This window comes from Acanthaster planci, linkage group LG11 (assembly GCF_054643075.1).
Source record: "Acanthaster planci isolate LZ-2023a linkage group LG11, COTS_SCS, whole genome shotgun sequence".
NCBI classification, from domain to species: domain Eukaryota; kingdom Metazoa; phylum Echinodermata; class Asteroidea; order Valvatida; family Acanthasteridae; genus Acanthaster; species Acanthaster planci.
The window spans coordinates 1,952,992-1,970,127 of NC_141787.1; the positions used below are offsets into that span (position 1 = coordinate 1,952,992).

The 17,136-nt window shown below is 42.3% G+C and overlaps 1 protein-coding gene across 3 annotated transcripts in view; it reads left to right on the plus strand.

Moving 5' to 3' along the window:
- LOC110975754 (uncharacterized) overlaps positions 1-17,136 on the plus strand; it is a 166,375-nt gene that overhangs the window by 11,045 nt on the left and 138,194 nt on the right. For all 3 annotated transcript variants that reach the window (XM_022228507.2, XM_087143664.1, XM_087143665.1), the window contains exons 10-16: positions 4,637-4,742; positions 5,482-5,676; positions 7,222-7,377; positions 8,853-9,438; positions 9,956-10,039; positions 10,906-11,032; positions 11,545-11,708. In XM_022228507.2, coding sequence (XP_022084199.2) covers positions 4,637-4,742; positions 5,482-5,676; positions 7,222-7,377; positions 8,853-9,438; positions 9,956-10,039; positions 10,906-11,032; positions 11,545-11,708 — 1,418 coding nt within the window. The remainder of the gene's footprint in view (positions 1-4,636; positions 4,743-5,481; positions 5,677-7,221; positions 7,378-8,852; positions 9,439-9,955; positions 10,040-10,905; positions 11,033-11,544; positions 11,709-17,136) is intronic.

Genomic DNA, 17,136 nt, shown 5'->3' on the forward strand with positions numbered 1-17,136 from the left:
TGCATAGGTGGTTTGGAGTGTCCTATGGAGTTCCTGAGACCTGACATTGAGGGTGCTCAGTTGAATTTAAATAACCTGAAGGGGGGGAACTAAATAAATAATAACTGTATATTTGGTCCAATATAATGTCAATAATCTTAGAATTACAGAATCATTTCTGGGGCTGATTTACTGACCTGGCTCTGGCTTTTCATTGTGGTTAGGTAAACAGGGAAAAGAAAGCCATAGCCAAAAATACCTGATTTAGACACAGCTTCTAACACTGGTACCTTTCTAGGCATGAGTTTATTGCACAGAGGAATGACAACTGAAATCATGTTGTGGACATATGATGATATGGGAAGGCCATTTAACAAAGACAACATAGAGACCAAAATGACACCAGTCACAAAATCTTCAAAGTGATGCAACAAAACCAACAGTTTAAAATCCATGCTTTATTTGGATGCCATCTGCCCTGCAGATACACAGTGTACATGTATTTATTTTAAATACACAAAACAGCAATGTCTTGAAAACTACTTATTTTTGTACCAAGCATTAAGGTTATGTTAGCCCTAACCCTCCATGCTCTTGCATTAGGGAGCATACTGAACCCAACAAACTTCAACAGATACATGTCCATGCAGGACACCGTACCAAACCTGATAAACTTCAACTGAATGAGCCCACTGGAGTTCGAGTGATATGGTGTGGATAGGTCTTGGTACACACAAGTTCAACACTTGGTACAGCAGGCCAGACACTGCACACGACCCCTGTGTGTCCCAACTCACACAAATCCAAACTCTATCACCCCTAGGCCTCTGATACCAAGTCCAACAAAATTCAAGAAGAAGTTGATCGGGTATGGTACCAAACCTGCCAAAACCTGTAGCAAAACCTACTGTTGGAGTTTGATGGATAAAGTGCCCTGAAAGGAATCTTGTACAATAGAAACCAATGGGAACCTTAAATCTTCTTTTGACCACTGATGTCGTGTTCATTTTCATCAGGATGCCAAACTGAGGTGTGCATCAAAACTTTCTCTTTCTAATGCAAACTGAAACAAAATGACTGGGATGCCTTCATAAATAAACGGGGCGTGCTCTCTCTAGTCAGTGAACCTGCCTGTTGGGCTGTGCAGAGTAAAGAGAATCTACTGGATAAACTTCCAGTGAAACTTGCCCAAGGATGTCATTCAAACGTTAAGCCGATTCCTTGATCAACACTAAAGAAACGCAATATGCAAAAGGTTCTTGACCACACAGGCTATTACAGACATCAAACATAAACTGTACAGATTGCATATAACATTTAACCTCAAATAATTGTTATCATCATAACTACTTTTATCATTTCCACAAAAGGACCTGTGCTGTGTACTGACAAATGTATAATTTTAATTTAAAAGTGGCCCTCACCAGTGGAAAATTAGCTGATTTCAAGCAAAATTACTGGTACATGCACCTTCTTTTCTGTCCTATTTCATTTGTGAAATGTTTTGTGCTTATAAATCTGAGTTACAAGATAACGTTCAATATTTTAAAAAATTCTTTCGTGCTCCTTACATACCGGTACAAATATCAACTATCTACAATGACCTATTTCTCAATCGTACACAGTACAAAAAAATGTTTCTTTTATTGTTCCCAAAGATCTTCCTACTTTTTGTTAGGGAGAAGTTAATTTTCAGTCATGGGTTTTACCCTTTTATCGACGTACACATGTCCATGTATATATGAAATATGTCTGTATGTCTTGTGCAAGTCTTACTTAACAACTGTACTAGTTTTTCTTATGTACATGTATATAGGTCAATCTACAAATAGGACGTCCAAAGTGTGATATTTCTGTGCCCCTGCTACACCTAATTTATGTAATTTGACTTAGAAATAACCATCGAAATAAACTGCAAACTATTGTTATTGTGTGGCAGGTGCATGCTAAATACGTTGGATTTGCATTATTTTATCACTCTTGGATAAAAGAAATGTGTTCTAAACTTACAACGTGGTATGTCAGATGGAACAGGGACATGAATGGAACCCTATGTTTATAGCATGACCCATATCTACATTGACTAGTGAGAATGAAAACTGTTGGATTCAGTGGCTTTTGTAACAAAGTACATGCATGAACATCACTCAGGTCTTTTTTCTTATGTTCTGATGAGTTGAAACTGCGCAGACGAATTCTGTTACGAACACTTCTGAAAACAGTGCACAATTTTCATTTGTCAGTCCAAAGTTTAAAAAAAAGAAAAGAGGAAACAAAAGTAGCATCCAGCGAATGCCTCCCATTAAAGTTTGGGGTTATTTAATGTCACAGTTCACTGGCAAAGACAGTTGTGGATACCTGATCGCATGGGGAAACAGGTACATTTATCTGGTTGCAAGAAAACATGTTGAAGTACAGCCCAGTAGCTTTTTTATAGTGCGCTGCCATTTGGATTTGATTGACAGATTTTGGCTCTAGATATAACAGCCAGCTGGCTATGCTTGTTTGTTGGAGAACTTTTATTTCTTCTCCTGTGGAAGGGGTTACAGCAGAGGCCTTTGAAAGCCTCTTTAAAGGCAGCCCTGTGTGCCTCGTTTGAGCATGTGTATACCAGGGGGTCTACCAAGGAGTTGAGCATTACCGTCAGGTCTTCTATGACGAGGATGATGTACCAGGTGTCCCGCACGTGGTAGGCGTTTTCCTCGATCAGCTTGGAAACGGTCAGCCTGTGCTGGGAGAACTGGATGAGAACGTAGACGAAGATCAGGCCCGCCGTGGTGAGCATCACCAAGTTGAGGATGCAGAAGACGAGGGTGTTGATGAGCACCATGCGAAACACGCGGAGCTGATTGTGGTGGCGCGGCAGTTGGCGTGGCAGTGGAGACAGTGCTGGGTTGCCGCGAACTCGACGCAGAATCACGGAGTACAGGAATACCACGCCGAGGAGGACGACAAGGGACAGGGTCAACATCAGGCCGGAGTTGACAGCAAGGGCGATGAGGTATTGCTGGTTGCACTGGACGCCGGTGTTGACCATCAGGAAAACCAGCACGACAGCCACAACCAGCCACATGCAAGCCATTAACTTGGCATTGCGGCTCCTGCTACTGTGTACACGGTGCCTTATGGGACAGCAAATGGCGTAGTACCGTTCGACGGCGACAAGGAAGATACTGATGTTTGAGGCCAGTTCCAGGCTCCTGGAGAGGGCCAGGAACAGCATGTGTATCCACTGGCTGCCAATGGTCCAATGGTGGACAAGCCCGATGATAGTGGTGACCATTAACTGGAGACTATCGGCGACGGCCAAGTTGGTCAGGTACGCATTGATTGTGGTACGCGCGGACGGGACACGGACAAGCGTGAAGAGGAAGCTGCCATTGGAAATGAGCCCCAACACCAGCAGGATCGGCATGACCCTCATGGAGATCTTTTCATTGATGTCTGTCGTCCACTCGCTCAGTGACGTGAAATTGGCAAACCGGCATTGGGCTGTGTCGGTGAAGTGTACATTTAATGGAAAAAGTGTCGATAGGCTTGCAGAAGTCATCTGAAAGTGTTGCCAGAGCTTTATGACCCCAGCTTCTGCTCTCCCCAAAATTGAAAAGTACCTTTTTTTATTCGCCTTGCACAACTCCAGATCAAAGGCGCTTGCTCTCTGCAACATCAAGATGCATTGTGATTAGTCGTTAGTGTCATCCATCTTTTATAATGATCTTATCAGTCTCAGGGAAGCCTCAGATACTGATACTTAGTTGTAGTTTGTCTTTGCTTTCTTCTCACTAATGAGTCTTCGTTAAAAGGTGGAATTCATTTGTTTCCTTCTATTTATATGTAACTGGTTGTTTCTCTTTGCAGGGTTGGCCAATGAAAATCACCTTGGTTAAAATCACTGATTTAAATTACAATTTCAATTTTTGTTTTTCTAAAATCACCGATTTTTATTAGTTTTTTAGAATAAGCCTCTTAAAAAAGCCGAAATGTTGCAATTTAATTTTTTTTTTCATCTTTTCAACTGATTTGTAATTTGTCCCTCGTGTAGGAAATGCTAAGTACCCTTCTGTGAGCTCTTTAGTGCCTGTAGTATTAAGAAGTAGGTGTGCATTTGTTTTACACACAATCTGGGTTGGCAGAATTTTTTGGGTTCAATTCAAGCCACTTGTGTTTGATTCTGGTTATTTTTAAAATTAATTGACAAATGCAAGGTGTTGTAATCCTGATTTCATTTATCTTGACTTAAAGTGTCCACCTTTAAGTTTAACATGGCAAAGTATTAAAGCACATATATATTTCACTTGTACAATTTAGAAATGTTAGTCATGCAGTGAAACCAAAAACAAAGCCCACCTTCACCCCACCCCTAAAAGAATAGTTTTTTTTGGTTGGGCCTCGTGCGTCGAGGGTATAACAGTGTCGTGATACAGCTATGAATTGTTATATGTGAAAAGAAAAAGATTTGAAAAATGCCTGCACAAGACGTGGTTGCTTTACACCTAGACCTAGCATTGATACTCTGTTGAAGAAATACTCAAAAAAAGAACAGAATATTTTAGGTTTCTTTGTATTTGGCAAGCCGTTTCCTGCAGTCCATGTTTTTTTTTTTTTTATTATACCGGCTTCCACGCGCCCACATTCAATCGCTGTTTCTGTTTTTCAGGGGGTGTGGCCGAAGCGCTGGGGTTACAGCCGGGCGATGCATTTCTGGAGGCTGGAGGTCATAGCGTAGCTGGAGTGCGCAGTTTCCTCATCATCGATTTGCTGAAGTGAGGTGTACTTGTTTCCTTTGAACCCCTAACAGCCCGGAATCTCCAACTTCAACAAATTCCTTTGTTCGTTCCAGCACTTTGAAACTATGCGTATCTTAGCAATTACACAGTTTCCTTACACGGTCTGTTTGATTTATATTTACAAAAAAACTCTGTCCTCTTTGAGTGAGCCCTTCACCACTTCCCAGGTTGCATCGTGTATTTGGGCATGATCTGTGGCTGTAGACTGTTATCATGATGCTGCCATGTTTGTCTTGTTCCCTGTAGCCCAATCAGCAATAGTACTACAACTTCACAAATTGATTAAAGGGAACAGCCTCTTTTGCTTCCAGCCCCAGTTTGGTTATATTGCGTTGATTGGCAGAAAAGCAATATGGCTGCCCCATGATAGAGGTCTACTCTATATGGTATTTTGTGGCTTCTGACTAGTAGCCATTCTGAACAAAGATATTGACAATAACGTACCACCAACGTGGTGCTGGGTAGCTCAGTAGAAAGTAAGTATGGTGATCAAGAGGTCACAGGTTCGAACCCCATTAATGTCAGTATCTTTGTTCACCTTTGTTATTAGCAATTGAACACTTTCTTGCTATCACTTTGTAAACAACTTGGTCTCAACTTTCCCAACAGTAGAAATCGTCCCTCCACGTTGCTTATGGCCCAGAGCACTTGAATTTATATCATGCGGCAGACATGCCTGCACAAGATAAGGTTTATCCCTCTCTTTTCTCCCTAGGAAAGCCAGTGGACCCCTGCGTGTGCTGCTGCAACGCATGAATACCTCACCTCAGCAGCCATGCCCCTTGAGCCAGAAGTCCCTCAACCGTCCACCCCCATCAAAGCTGCCACAGCAGCCAGCCAAGCACAGCCCCAGGGTGAAACAGAAGATGCAGAAGAGCGTGTCCCCCCGCATCGAAGCCTTCCTCAGCAGGCCAGTATATGCCCCCCCTGAATGCAATAGGTCCACGTAATCAGATCTAGACAGATTTATCAGGATTTTGAAAGAAAAATAAGGCAGGTGCTTTTTTTTTACTGTTTTAGAAAGATTTTCACCGTTGTTTTATAAAATTTAGTAGCATTAGTGCAACTGCCGTTGGAAAGAACAAAATTAGTGAGACATGTTGGACAAGAGAATTGAACAATATTTGAAGTTTTGTGTAGTTTGTTCAAATCGACTTTGGAACACAATTTTACAAGAAGTCAAAAATAGCAGCTACCACAGTTGCATGAGCAATTATCAGCTGTGGACATGTATTTGTACGCGGCCAACCTGCCCGTTTGTAACAACCTACTCAAGAATACCGTTCCCGTGTTACTCAAGTGTTGTCAAGAACCCGAGGGCGCTATGCATCCCTCGGGTGTTCAGAACGTCATATCCCACACCACAACGGAAAACAATTGTTTTGTCTCATACCTCTGTCCTAAGGAATTTATCCAAAGAAACAAGCTCTGAATTTCAGAAGATGATGGGCCTACTGTAAAACTGTACAATGTACATAAACATACGTAAACGATATTGTTTGCAAATTCACTGTCCCCTCCCTTTCGTTAATTGCGTAAACACTAATATGAAACTAGCGTGGGTACCAGTTAAAGTACATTTATATAGTCTGGTTTATAGCGGTCCCCACATTACCTTATACACTGCGGGGATGGGAACGAGTCTGTTATACGAGCACAATCATTGCTTGAATTCCCTGGTAGCCTATGCACAAAACGTATAATGGGTACCACACAAAACTGACCAAAAGGACCACACATGGGGTTTGTTCTCAAACTTCCTGAAACACCTCTGTTTTGTGCGTGTACGCGTTAGCGTGCAGCACCATCTGTAGAATGAAATGTCTCACAGTGAGTGTGATATGCGGATATATCACCCTGTCATGTGATCGTTCTGGGGCAATAAACGGACAGTATCTAAGACAGAGGTATGACAATCCCATAATTTGCATCGAGAACGCCAAGAGATTTGATTCAAATGTTTGAAACATATGTAGCAAGCTCCCCACATCCAAAGAATTGACAGGCAAACTCATTAGTGACTATTGAAGCTCTGGAAGTTTGTTAATTGGATACGAACACAGTCAACAAATGAGTGAAACACTGATAATCACATCGCAGTACCTTGTACTGACTCACGATATGTACGTAATTGACCCGATCCATGACGTCCTACTATTGCAGGCTTCCTAACCACCTCCTAATCCTGACCACAAAGCTTATTAAAGGCGACTTCTTAGCGTACTTGGCCCCGATAGTGAATTTGGATACACGTCAATTGGTGTCAGATCAAATATTTGAAGTTGAATGCCTATATCAACTCAAGTGAATATTGACTGCAAAAGTATTGCAATCTCATATTTGCTTCGCTTTTACCATAGACCTGAAGTTTGAACCGGCCCTTAGAATGAATCTTTTTTTGGTGGGGGAGGGGTATGGCTCTGATTTCTCCTGTCCGTCCTTTTGGGTTTGACAGGACCAAGCCGATCGTCAACAGGCGACTCCAGCGCGAGTTGGTCGCCACGGTGGCCATGCGCACAGCCCGGCAGAACCAGCACACCTGCCTGCAGAGCTCTGACAGCTGTAACTCCACCTACTCAAGGGCCTCCACAGTAACCTGCGAATCAAGGAGGTTGTACTGAAGGGGTTTCATATCAGACTGAACTGATGCATGTATACGACACACAACACAGTAAAGTGGGAGGGGCCAGTCATGTTGGCAAGGCTAACGACAAGAATAAAATATCAAATCAGTGCTCTGAAATATGTGATTGCCGAGCTTTCGGTAACTGAGTACCTTGTTCAATCTGCTTAGGTACTCAGTTATTGAAAGCTCGGTAATCATATTTCAGAGCACTGATTTGATATTATATTCTTGTCGTTGTTCTGATCACGGTGTTACGCAGCCCTTCCATGTTGGCAAGAGTTCTTGGTTCAACATTTCTGCTCTTGTTTCAGCATGTAAAAACATTCTGTAGACACTGAATCAGCATGCAGGCGGTCATTTGAGTGAAACAGTGGAGCACTTCATGCTCTTATGAAGTTTATATTCTCTTTTGCAGTCAACTATGACAGAACAAGATCTACCCGTCAGTTTTTGCTTTAAATGGACACTGAGTTTTATTCCAGATCAGAAATCTCTCTATAGTTCCAATCCAGTTTTAGGCTCCCTGCTGATGCCCAAAATGAACAGGATCTAGAACGCTCAAGATGTGGCAAAAAATGCAAAACCGTCAGAGAAACGTGGTGCGGGTGACAGTAACTCGCACCTCCCCTTTTTCTGTGTTTTGTGTCGTACACGTTCAGCTATCCATAAGGTTTATCACCCATTCTGTTTGTTGGTATCATGTTCACATGCGTACTTCACATATCCTAGTTTCCTTATACTTCCAGAAAAGCCAGAAAGAGAAGGGGGAAGAATCAAACTGTTCCAGTTTGCTTGCATTTGGCCTGAATTTTTTATCAAGATTTCTTTGTGTTTTTCATTGTGCAACCCTTGCCTAACAATTCATCTGGAACAGTTTTTTACAGATGATTGCTTGCGTGGTATACCCAGCAAGAAATGAGACCGAGGGGTACCCCCCAACATGTCCAATCCCTATACACATTCCAGACTATTGTTACTTAACACATTCCCCCAAGATGTCTGAAAGGAATTCCCCAGATTCCTGCGAGACAATGACCAACACAAAGCTGGGGGGGTTCTCTCCGTCTCATACCTTGCTGCATATGTTGCGTGGACATGGGCAAGTCCGTACAAGGTCCCCAGTGCCTGTGCTTTGTCCTCTTTTACTCACAAAATTAACAATATGCACGCTCACCATATAAGCGTCTGAAGAATCATTACTTGGTAGCATCTGGTGAAATCTCTGATGAAAGTGTTTTCTAAATGATGATCTTGCGAGTTTCTGTCATGCTCAGATATAAATATGAACACACAAAAATTAATTGTTTGTTCATTTTAACATATGTTCAGTGTTGGAGCAAAGGTTTGATCCTCAAGGCCGATGCTCCCTGAGTCATCTTTAAGGGCAATTGTTGGCTTTTTTAATACATGAAGAGACCTGATGGATTTTTTGAAGTGGGTTCTTCTTTGATTGTTGGCAGGGGCTCATGTACCACAAAGCAGGACAGTCTAAACCGATGCAGTCATGATCTTAGCTGCGGGGGCAGTCTGGACCAGAGACGTCTCAACCGTCGCAGTTGGACTCTGTCCGGCTTTGACCAGACTAGCGGCTCCTCGTCTGAGAGGGTGTCTGTGGCAGGCTCAGACTCCTTGGAGATGTCTGCTATCCCCGACTGCGATGAGACTGCAACAGACCGCAGCAGCACCTCCTCATGGGAGTCGGACCTGATGGCGTCCATCGCCGCGGACGACCTCAACACCCTGGAGCGTGTCCTCACCAATCCCCACAGCGGCCCAACTCCGGACTGTGACCCTCCAGTCAATTTGGATCTCTCCCCAGTGATTCCACCAACCGACTCCTCCCTCGTTGGACCGTCTGCCTCTTCATCTACCAGGCAGTTGTCACAGGCTGCGAACAAGGGAAAAAAGAGATGCAAATCCTCAAACAAGGAACTGCAAGCTGGTCAGACGATAAAGCGTGCAGGAAGATCTAAAAGAAGTGGAGTGTCAGCGGAAATCCCCCTTCAAAACAACAAGCAGAGGATCATCTGGTCCAGGAGAGTGACGGTATGGAGAAAGATGACTTCTTCTTCGCCCCCTATGTTCAGGAGTTACAACCCCTAACCACTAGACCACTCTTCCAAATACAGAATTAGTTGTAATGCAATGAAAACATGTTGGCTGTGAAATGTTAGATGTCCCAAATAGGAACTACACTGACTCACTTCAAAGTTAATGTTACTACAGCTTCAAAAACAATCAAGATTTTATTTTGAGTACTTTCTGTGCCATGTCGTTCTGATGCTCGTTTGTGTTTCTGCGGAACCTTTTTTAAGTCAGCCTGTATTGAACCCTCAAGTTGCCATCTGCCAGGGCCGCGCATTTGTAGCAAATGTTGGTCAGCCTCAGAAATTCAAAAAAGCAGTGGCAACCATTGTCACACAATCACAGGACAGATGACCATAGGTGACCACTAACGGTCAGCAGTTGTAAAGTTCAGCTTCACAAAGGATTGTGGTTGTGGTATCTTTGCCATTTTAAAAGTTGAATCGTCTTTGATCGGTCTTTTGTTGGCTCGTTGCAGCCGATTCCTCTGGAACCACCGCAGAGGCAGCTCGTACACACAGGACGCATCTTTGTCCAGAGCAAGACCAAAAAAATGAGAGAGGTATGCCAATTTCAATCATATTTCGTCAGTGTTTGTTCTTTCCAAAGTTGCCGGTTCCTTGAAGCGAGTGGTTCATAGTTGTTTCCCGTTGAGGTTCCCCTTCATTCCAGGCCCAATTTCACAGCGCTGCTCACCGCAAGCAAAATAAATCGGCACTTCCCGTAGCAGAAATTTCTGTGCTTATGGCTAATGTATTTCATGGGCTAGCAAGGAATCGCAGCTTGTGCACATGCGTACATCCTGTAATTAAGGATTCTGTGCCGAAAGGGTTAGTGCAGAATTTTTGTGCTTGTGAGGTTAGCTCAGAATGGAGATTGTAAGCGCTAACTTCTGCGGTAAGCAGCGCCATGAAATTGGGCCCTGTTCTGGGCCCTGTTCTGATGCTGGCTTAAATGTGGACAAGATGTCAGTTGAGGGCGTGCGATCACCAAGCTTGTGACATCAGAGTTGCAGAAGCTGTCCGTCTTGACGTGCTGTTTGCTCAAAAAAGATGCTTCTCTTTTGAGGCATTCCATTAGAAATGCGCATATTTTACACGCCAAACATCAGCGATAAAAATCCTTGCCTAACTCTCAGAGAAACTGAAACACGTCTAGATTGAATGTGAATGTCTCCAGATTAATGAATTCCTAGAATTTTGTCTGCATGTCTTGATACACAGACCCCTTCTGCTTAAAGTTTATTCCAGTAATGAGGATTGTTATCAGCAATCAAGGTTTTAGCCAAATGCAATCACCCCTTTTCACAAAAGAATACCTTTTCGTCTGTGGCAACAGGATCTCTACAGTTCAAATTGCCAGCACCTGTTGTTTGTTTGATCATTTCATAATTGATAATCAGTGAACTTCTCTCTCTCTCGTTCTCAGATGTTGCTCTTTCTCTACACTGATGTCCTGCTGTTTGCTAAGTCGCTGAATGACGTGCACGTGAAAGTTGTCTGCTGCCCTCTGGTGATCAATGAAATCAGCATCTTGGACTTCAACTGCAAAGTTGGTCAGTATTCACGTGTTGCAGCAAGAAAAAAAAGTGATAGTATTTGCCTTGAAAAACAAACCAAAAAGAAATTGAATTTATCTGTAGCACACACATAACGCACTTCGTTTTTTGGGTAGAAGTTTCAAAGAAAATAATGCATTTTAGAGAACCTTGTTTCAGTTTCTTACTTCAGGGTAATTTTCATGTATACATTGGTTATAATTTTCTCTTTGAAAGTGGATGCGGTGACAATATTTACTCTAGAAATAGATAAAGTAACAGAACATTTCTTGCATCGTGGATGAGTGAGGGAAATCCCCTTGCAATTCTGCAAATCCATGCTGCATTTGTTTTACTGAATTTGCATTTCCTTTTTTCCAGCAACTGATTTGCTTGTCCAAACTTTGAGCTGTCAGCTTTTTTTTTCACACCTGTTTGGAATTTGCGCATATTCTCTTTAGCATTCCTATGAGCTGAACTGTGAGGCGATGGCGGTAAGTCAGGATTTTTTTCTTCATTCAACCTTCCAGATCGAGATTTTCGCATCACTCTGGTCACCGGCGCGCCGCTGCATCCTCTGGCCGGCCATGGGCAGACCATATGCCTCCGAGCCCCTACGGTCAAGCTGAAGATGACCTGGCGCAGGTTTCTCCAGCAGAGGATAATGGCCATCAAGTGCAAAGGTCAACAGTCGGTGAGTCCTTCCCCACTTTCCTTGCATTAAGATTTACACAGCATCGCAAAATGTACGTCAGAAAAATTAGATCTAATGTCTACGGTTCATGTCTAGGATTTTTGGTATAAGAAGCTTTCTGGCTGTTCTTGGACTTTCTGAAAGTTTAGTTTAGTTAAGTTGAATTTATTTCGATATCTTAAATAGGATATTCATATGAATGTAAAATCAATATAACAATTGATATGAGAATTCCAGATGAAGGCAAATACTTGTACAAGATCTGGAACCTGTTACTAACAATTTAAAGGAAGCCCCTATCGTCACGAAGTACTTTCAAATGGAAATCAAATACAACATTGCAACTGAATAATTGATGCATTGATTAATCAAGTAAAAATAATCCTTACAGCCTATGTTAATTAGGAGCATTTTTGTTAGATTGGAAAAAGAACACAGCAAAGAAGTGTGCCGTGATCTGTTGCCCTCAAGTTGCGTGAAGACTGTACTGGAACTGGCATGTTGAAGCTGCATGTATGGCTATAATTAACGATACACGCACCTGTACATGTAGCTAAAAACATTGCCAGAATGATTCATGGTTTGGGCCATCTACATGTAGTTGACCATTTAGAGTCAAGCCCTTCGGGTATGATCGCACCGCTGGCGCTCAACAGCTGCTTTCATTTATCAGTGCAGACAATTTGGGGACCGTTTGCATGAAAACATTGGATGAGATGTCTCTGACTATTTACGCCTCAAGAGTTGCAGGCACTTGCAAAATGTGACGAGATTTTACCAAACACTTTGACTACGGTGGGTCAAATGAAACGGTTTTGGGCCTTTGCATTTTTAAAAAGGCAAGTGGGCAGTGGTTGAACTACAGTCAGCGCCGGAACTTGCCCTGTTTTGAAATGAGGGGATACAGAGATGTTGGGATTGAAATGATTGTCTGATGCAGGTTTGTATGCCCTCTGCTTTGCCGAGGCTGTCCTTAATTGATTGTTTGCAATCAAGTGATCTTCGCAGGAGGAAATTGTTCCAATTATGGCTTTGATCTCTCCCCGCCACCCCCCATGATTATTATCCAAACATGCCCTTTGTCATCTCGGGAAATTGCAGTTGTTTAAAGAGAGGGAGGGAAGGCTGTTGGTGCTTCTGTCCCGTAAATGGAGAGTGGAAGTCACCGTTGTGTGCTGTTGAAAATTTGACCAGTTTTTGGTGTGAGAAATCACAGTCATTCAGGAAACTTTGTGAAGCCTGCTTGGCATTTATGGCCGGTGAAATTAGTTACAACCCCAGGGATGTAATTTATTGGTTTTTTTCTGGACTTTCAGGATTTGTTGAGCCCCAAATTGTGGAGTTGTTGAGGTCTTATCAGTCAAGTTTTCCTACTTTCTTGCTTTTCGTGAAAAAGAAAGGGAAACAAGTGCAAGATTCACATAATCCTAGCTACTTGTGACAGACCTCATGCCTTGCTGGCTATCTGCCTTGAGCAGAAGCACCCCCTCACTGGTTGAAAAGAGCCACGTTGGGAGTGTTCATGTTGTTGGGAGCAACGTGACCGTAAAATGTGCATGTCATAGTCGTCATGAACCAGCGAAGTGCATCCCCCACCAAAGGAACCTCCGTTGCTAGGAATATTGTGCCCTCTCTTGGTCCCGCTCAGGCTGGATTACAAGCCTTGCAAGGTCCTGGTATTCTCTTTTCATTGCTACAACACCTCTGCTGAATGATTTGTGGATTGTCTTCATCTGTCCCCCAGTTTCACCCCTGAAAGCCAAAATTTAGGTGGGCTATTTGTTTGCGGATTTGGCTTTGTTTCAAGACTGTTGACAAAAACAAATAGAATTGAATTTGATTGGAATGGTATACGTACACGTAGTTTTCAACAAAGGCTCTTTGACACAAACAGATGACAACCAACATGCAAGTTGTTTCTGCTTTATAATGTGATACGGTTTTCATCCTAAAGCAAACTGGAATCCTTGATCCTGATTGGTTGACCTGTGGCTACAGACAGTGTTATATAGACTCACATGTCATGGTCCGTATTACACTCACTTCACCCTAACGTGCCTTCTCCACCCAGGAATAAATGGGTACGGTACAGTACCTGTGAAGGCAGATATGGTTATAATGTTTGCACCTGATGTGGCAGCATCGGGCTAGCATACTCCTCAGGGAGCTTACATGGTTTCACAGAATGTTCTGATATTGTGAATCCAATGTGCAGGGATAGTCACATGTACGTGAATGTATCGGTGTGGGCGGACATACTGGAAGGGTGTTCGTTTCTCTGTTGAAGATCGAGTCGTGTATAATACATGTACACCAGCGCTGTTGAATTGCAGGTATAAGCACTGTGAGAGACTATGCGCCTTATAAATGCTTTGATATGATTATTGTTAGCAATTTTGGCCGATGGTCATACAGGTACGAGTACATGTCCATCTTGCCCCCGAGGATTCCGTGCTCATGTGTTAATGCAGAATCTCCATGCAAGTGTTGTAAGCACAGAATGGTGGCGTAAGTGCAAGATCATTTCAGAATCGATTCAATTTCAGTCATTTAGAAACATTTTTATCGGAGCCTCGAAATTGGTGTCCGAATGCCCTTAAAGTAACACGTTTTTTTTTAAGAAAGCACACACATTAACCATTACTGGTTCCTAAGATGCTACAACATTATCGTCCCTGCTCACCGGGCGTATGATCATTAAATTCCCCGAAACCATCTGAGCAAGGCCGAGAAAGGATTTGTCGCAGTTGGATAAGTAGGAGTTGTATTCTTTGAATCTAAGGCCATGGCCTCGTAATTCGGAGGCTGTTAGTTGATCAAACAGTGCACTTCGGCAGCTGAGAGGGGCTAATTGAATGGGCATGGGTAGGGCCCTTAATGGGACGTAAATGCCTGGCGACAGCTCAGTAATTGACAGTGTGCGTAGGTCTGTGTCCCACTGTTGCATTGCTGTGAGTGTATCATTGTCAATGAGCTGTTTCAGGGTTCCCGCGGCCTGGAAAAGTCCTGAAAAATTCATGGAAATTTGTTTTCGTTTTCCAGGCCTGGAAAAGTCATGGAATTTTGAAAAAATGACTGAAGTCATGGAAAAAACATGAAATTTTTCAAACATAGTGTGTGATTTCAGAATCTCAGAAATAAGTGCATAAAATGTGTGACTGTATGCGCAACATAAAAGGCAGAAGAGTCCAAGAAATTGCATTATTGGGTCATGGAATTTCATAATTTGGTCATGGAAAAGTCATGGAGTTTGATTGTCCTTTAAGTGCAGGAACCCTGTTACTTTATTTCTTCACTAATGAAAAGGCCCCCGGAGTAACAGTAAAGTTTATTGGTGACGTTAGGGCCTACGTGAATATCAATTGCTCATCGCTGCGGTGGTGGAGCACTTTTGTCCCTGGTGGTAATCCGCTCCCGCTAAATCCCCCAAACCATGGGATACTGCTTGAAAACAAGACTGGATTATCTCCACTATTGAGAGCGAAAAATATGTTGGTAATGTTCAGCAACCTGGTCTTTTGTAATGAGTACGGTCTTTTGTTACAAGGCCCAGTTCCCTTTGTCTGATTTCGGAGACCCCGGCCACGCGTATAAAGAATACGTGTCCGGTACCGGAAACCCCGGCAGCAAGTGGTTAATACAGATCACTGTTAAATATAATATCTTGCTCTTTCAGCTAAGCTAATGTTTAAACTGGGTGCAACAGCAAGACTATCCCCAGCACAATGCCTTATTCTATTCTATTTTTACTCTGTAAATATTACTTAGCAGAAACTGAGGTGGTTGACTTAAGACTATTCCTTAACTGTGTTGACAAATCTGATAAAAAGAACTGGAAGCCATGACTGCAGGGCCGTCCGAGCGTGTTACATTCCTCTCCGATTAACAGGGTGTCTTGAATTGCCAAAGGGCGTGCGGGCGCTCAAGTTAAGACATGTGCGTGTGTGTGATGGTTCCACGAGCCTGGTGTCTCCTCGGATTGGTCTATAATGTACTACTAAATGTACCTATAGGTGTATGTATATTTCTGTTCTTGGCTTGTACGGTTGGAGCATTATGGTGTAAAGCGGATATTCTTTACATAAGGATATTGCTGGAAATTCCCTGTGTGTTCATCGGTTTCATATTATGATAAAATGAATGTTATTTTCAGGGGAAATGGTAAATGTCCAGCTGTCAAGATAAATGGTCTAAAATTTGGAAGCATTTATTCAGGTAAAATGAAGGCCTGGAATCTGTTCTTGCACAAGAACCAATACAAATACACTGTACTTGAATTATTTATAAGCTGCTCGTGGGAGTCTTTTTATAAACAGATTGGAGTTTTGTATAAACCAGAATATGGACACTGTCCGTGGATTCACTTGAAATAGCCCAGACTAAAAGAAAAAAGAATCCTACTGAAAAATGTATCAAGGGCAGAATTCATACTAAAGCTGATTACAAACATTGTGTATGAGATAGCTCAGACTGGAAAAAAGAATCTTATCCGAAAAAGGAATCAAGGCCAAAATACAAAGATGGCCACAAGCTTTGCATGTTATGCTGTGCTTTGAATTTGGAAGTCTGGGTTGCATCTTCGCCGGCTTGAATGTAACGGGTAGATTTAGCCTTTTGAGAAACTTGGGGAGGGTACTAGCTCCCATGGAAAACAGTGACACCTTCCATTAAAGTTTCTCCTGCATGCTGAGACCATTCAAAAATAATTTCTGGAACTTCAGTGTTTCACATATCTCTTAATTGTCTCATTTTACTGGTGTAACAGGGAAAATTGTACACTATGGGGGAACTCGCAAAACAGCAAAACTCTAACTTAACCGAGGATCTTTGAAGGAAAAGTTGCAGGAAACTGAATTAATAGGGACTCAGACACCATCATTCGATCTCCAAAAAAGGACACAAAAGAATTTATTAATTTTTCCTCAAAAATGCAGGAAAAAAACAACAATCAAAAAAGGACTAAAAGACTGAAAAGACTTAACATCAAAATGCTAAAAACTTTAAAAGGACTAAAACCAAAAGCAAGACAGTGTGTAAAATGGACCTTATGAGTTAACACCCGAACTCCAATCTGTAAAAACGAGAGAAGCAAAGAACATACATGTAAGAAATCACAGAATCTCTTGTGCATGAACCACATAAAGGAAGTGAGAGCAGGGAGTAACATGTCATAAAACTAAAATTCTGCACAGGCCTATGGGGCTCATTAAGTATTTAAATCCCCTGGCAAGTCCAAATAAACAATCAGCTGAGGAAGAGAAGACAAAGAAAGGCATGTTCTGAGGCAAATGGATGGAAATACTTATACACTGTACATCACTTGTATACTGGGACTTTGACCAAAAAAGTAAGAAAGGTAAGAAAATATGAGAAAATCAAAGAAGTAGAGATCTAAAAGATGATATAAGCCAATAGAGTGTGTTTTCTA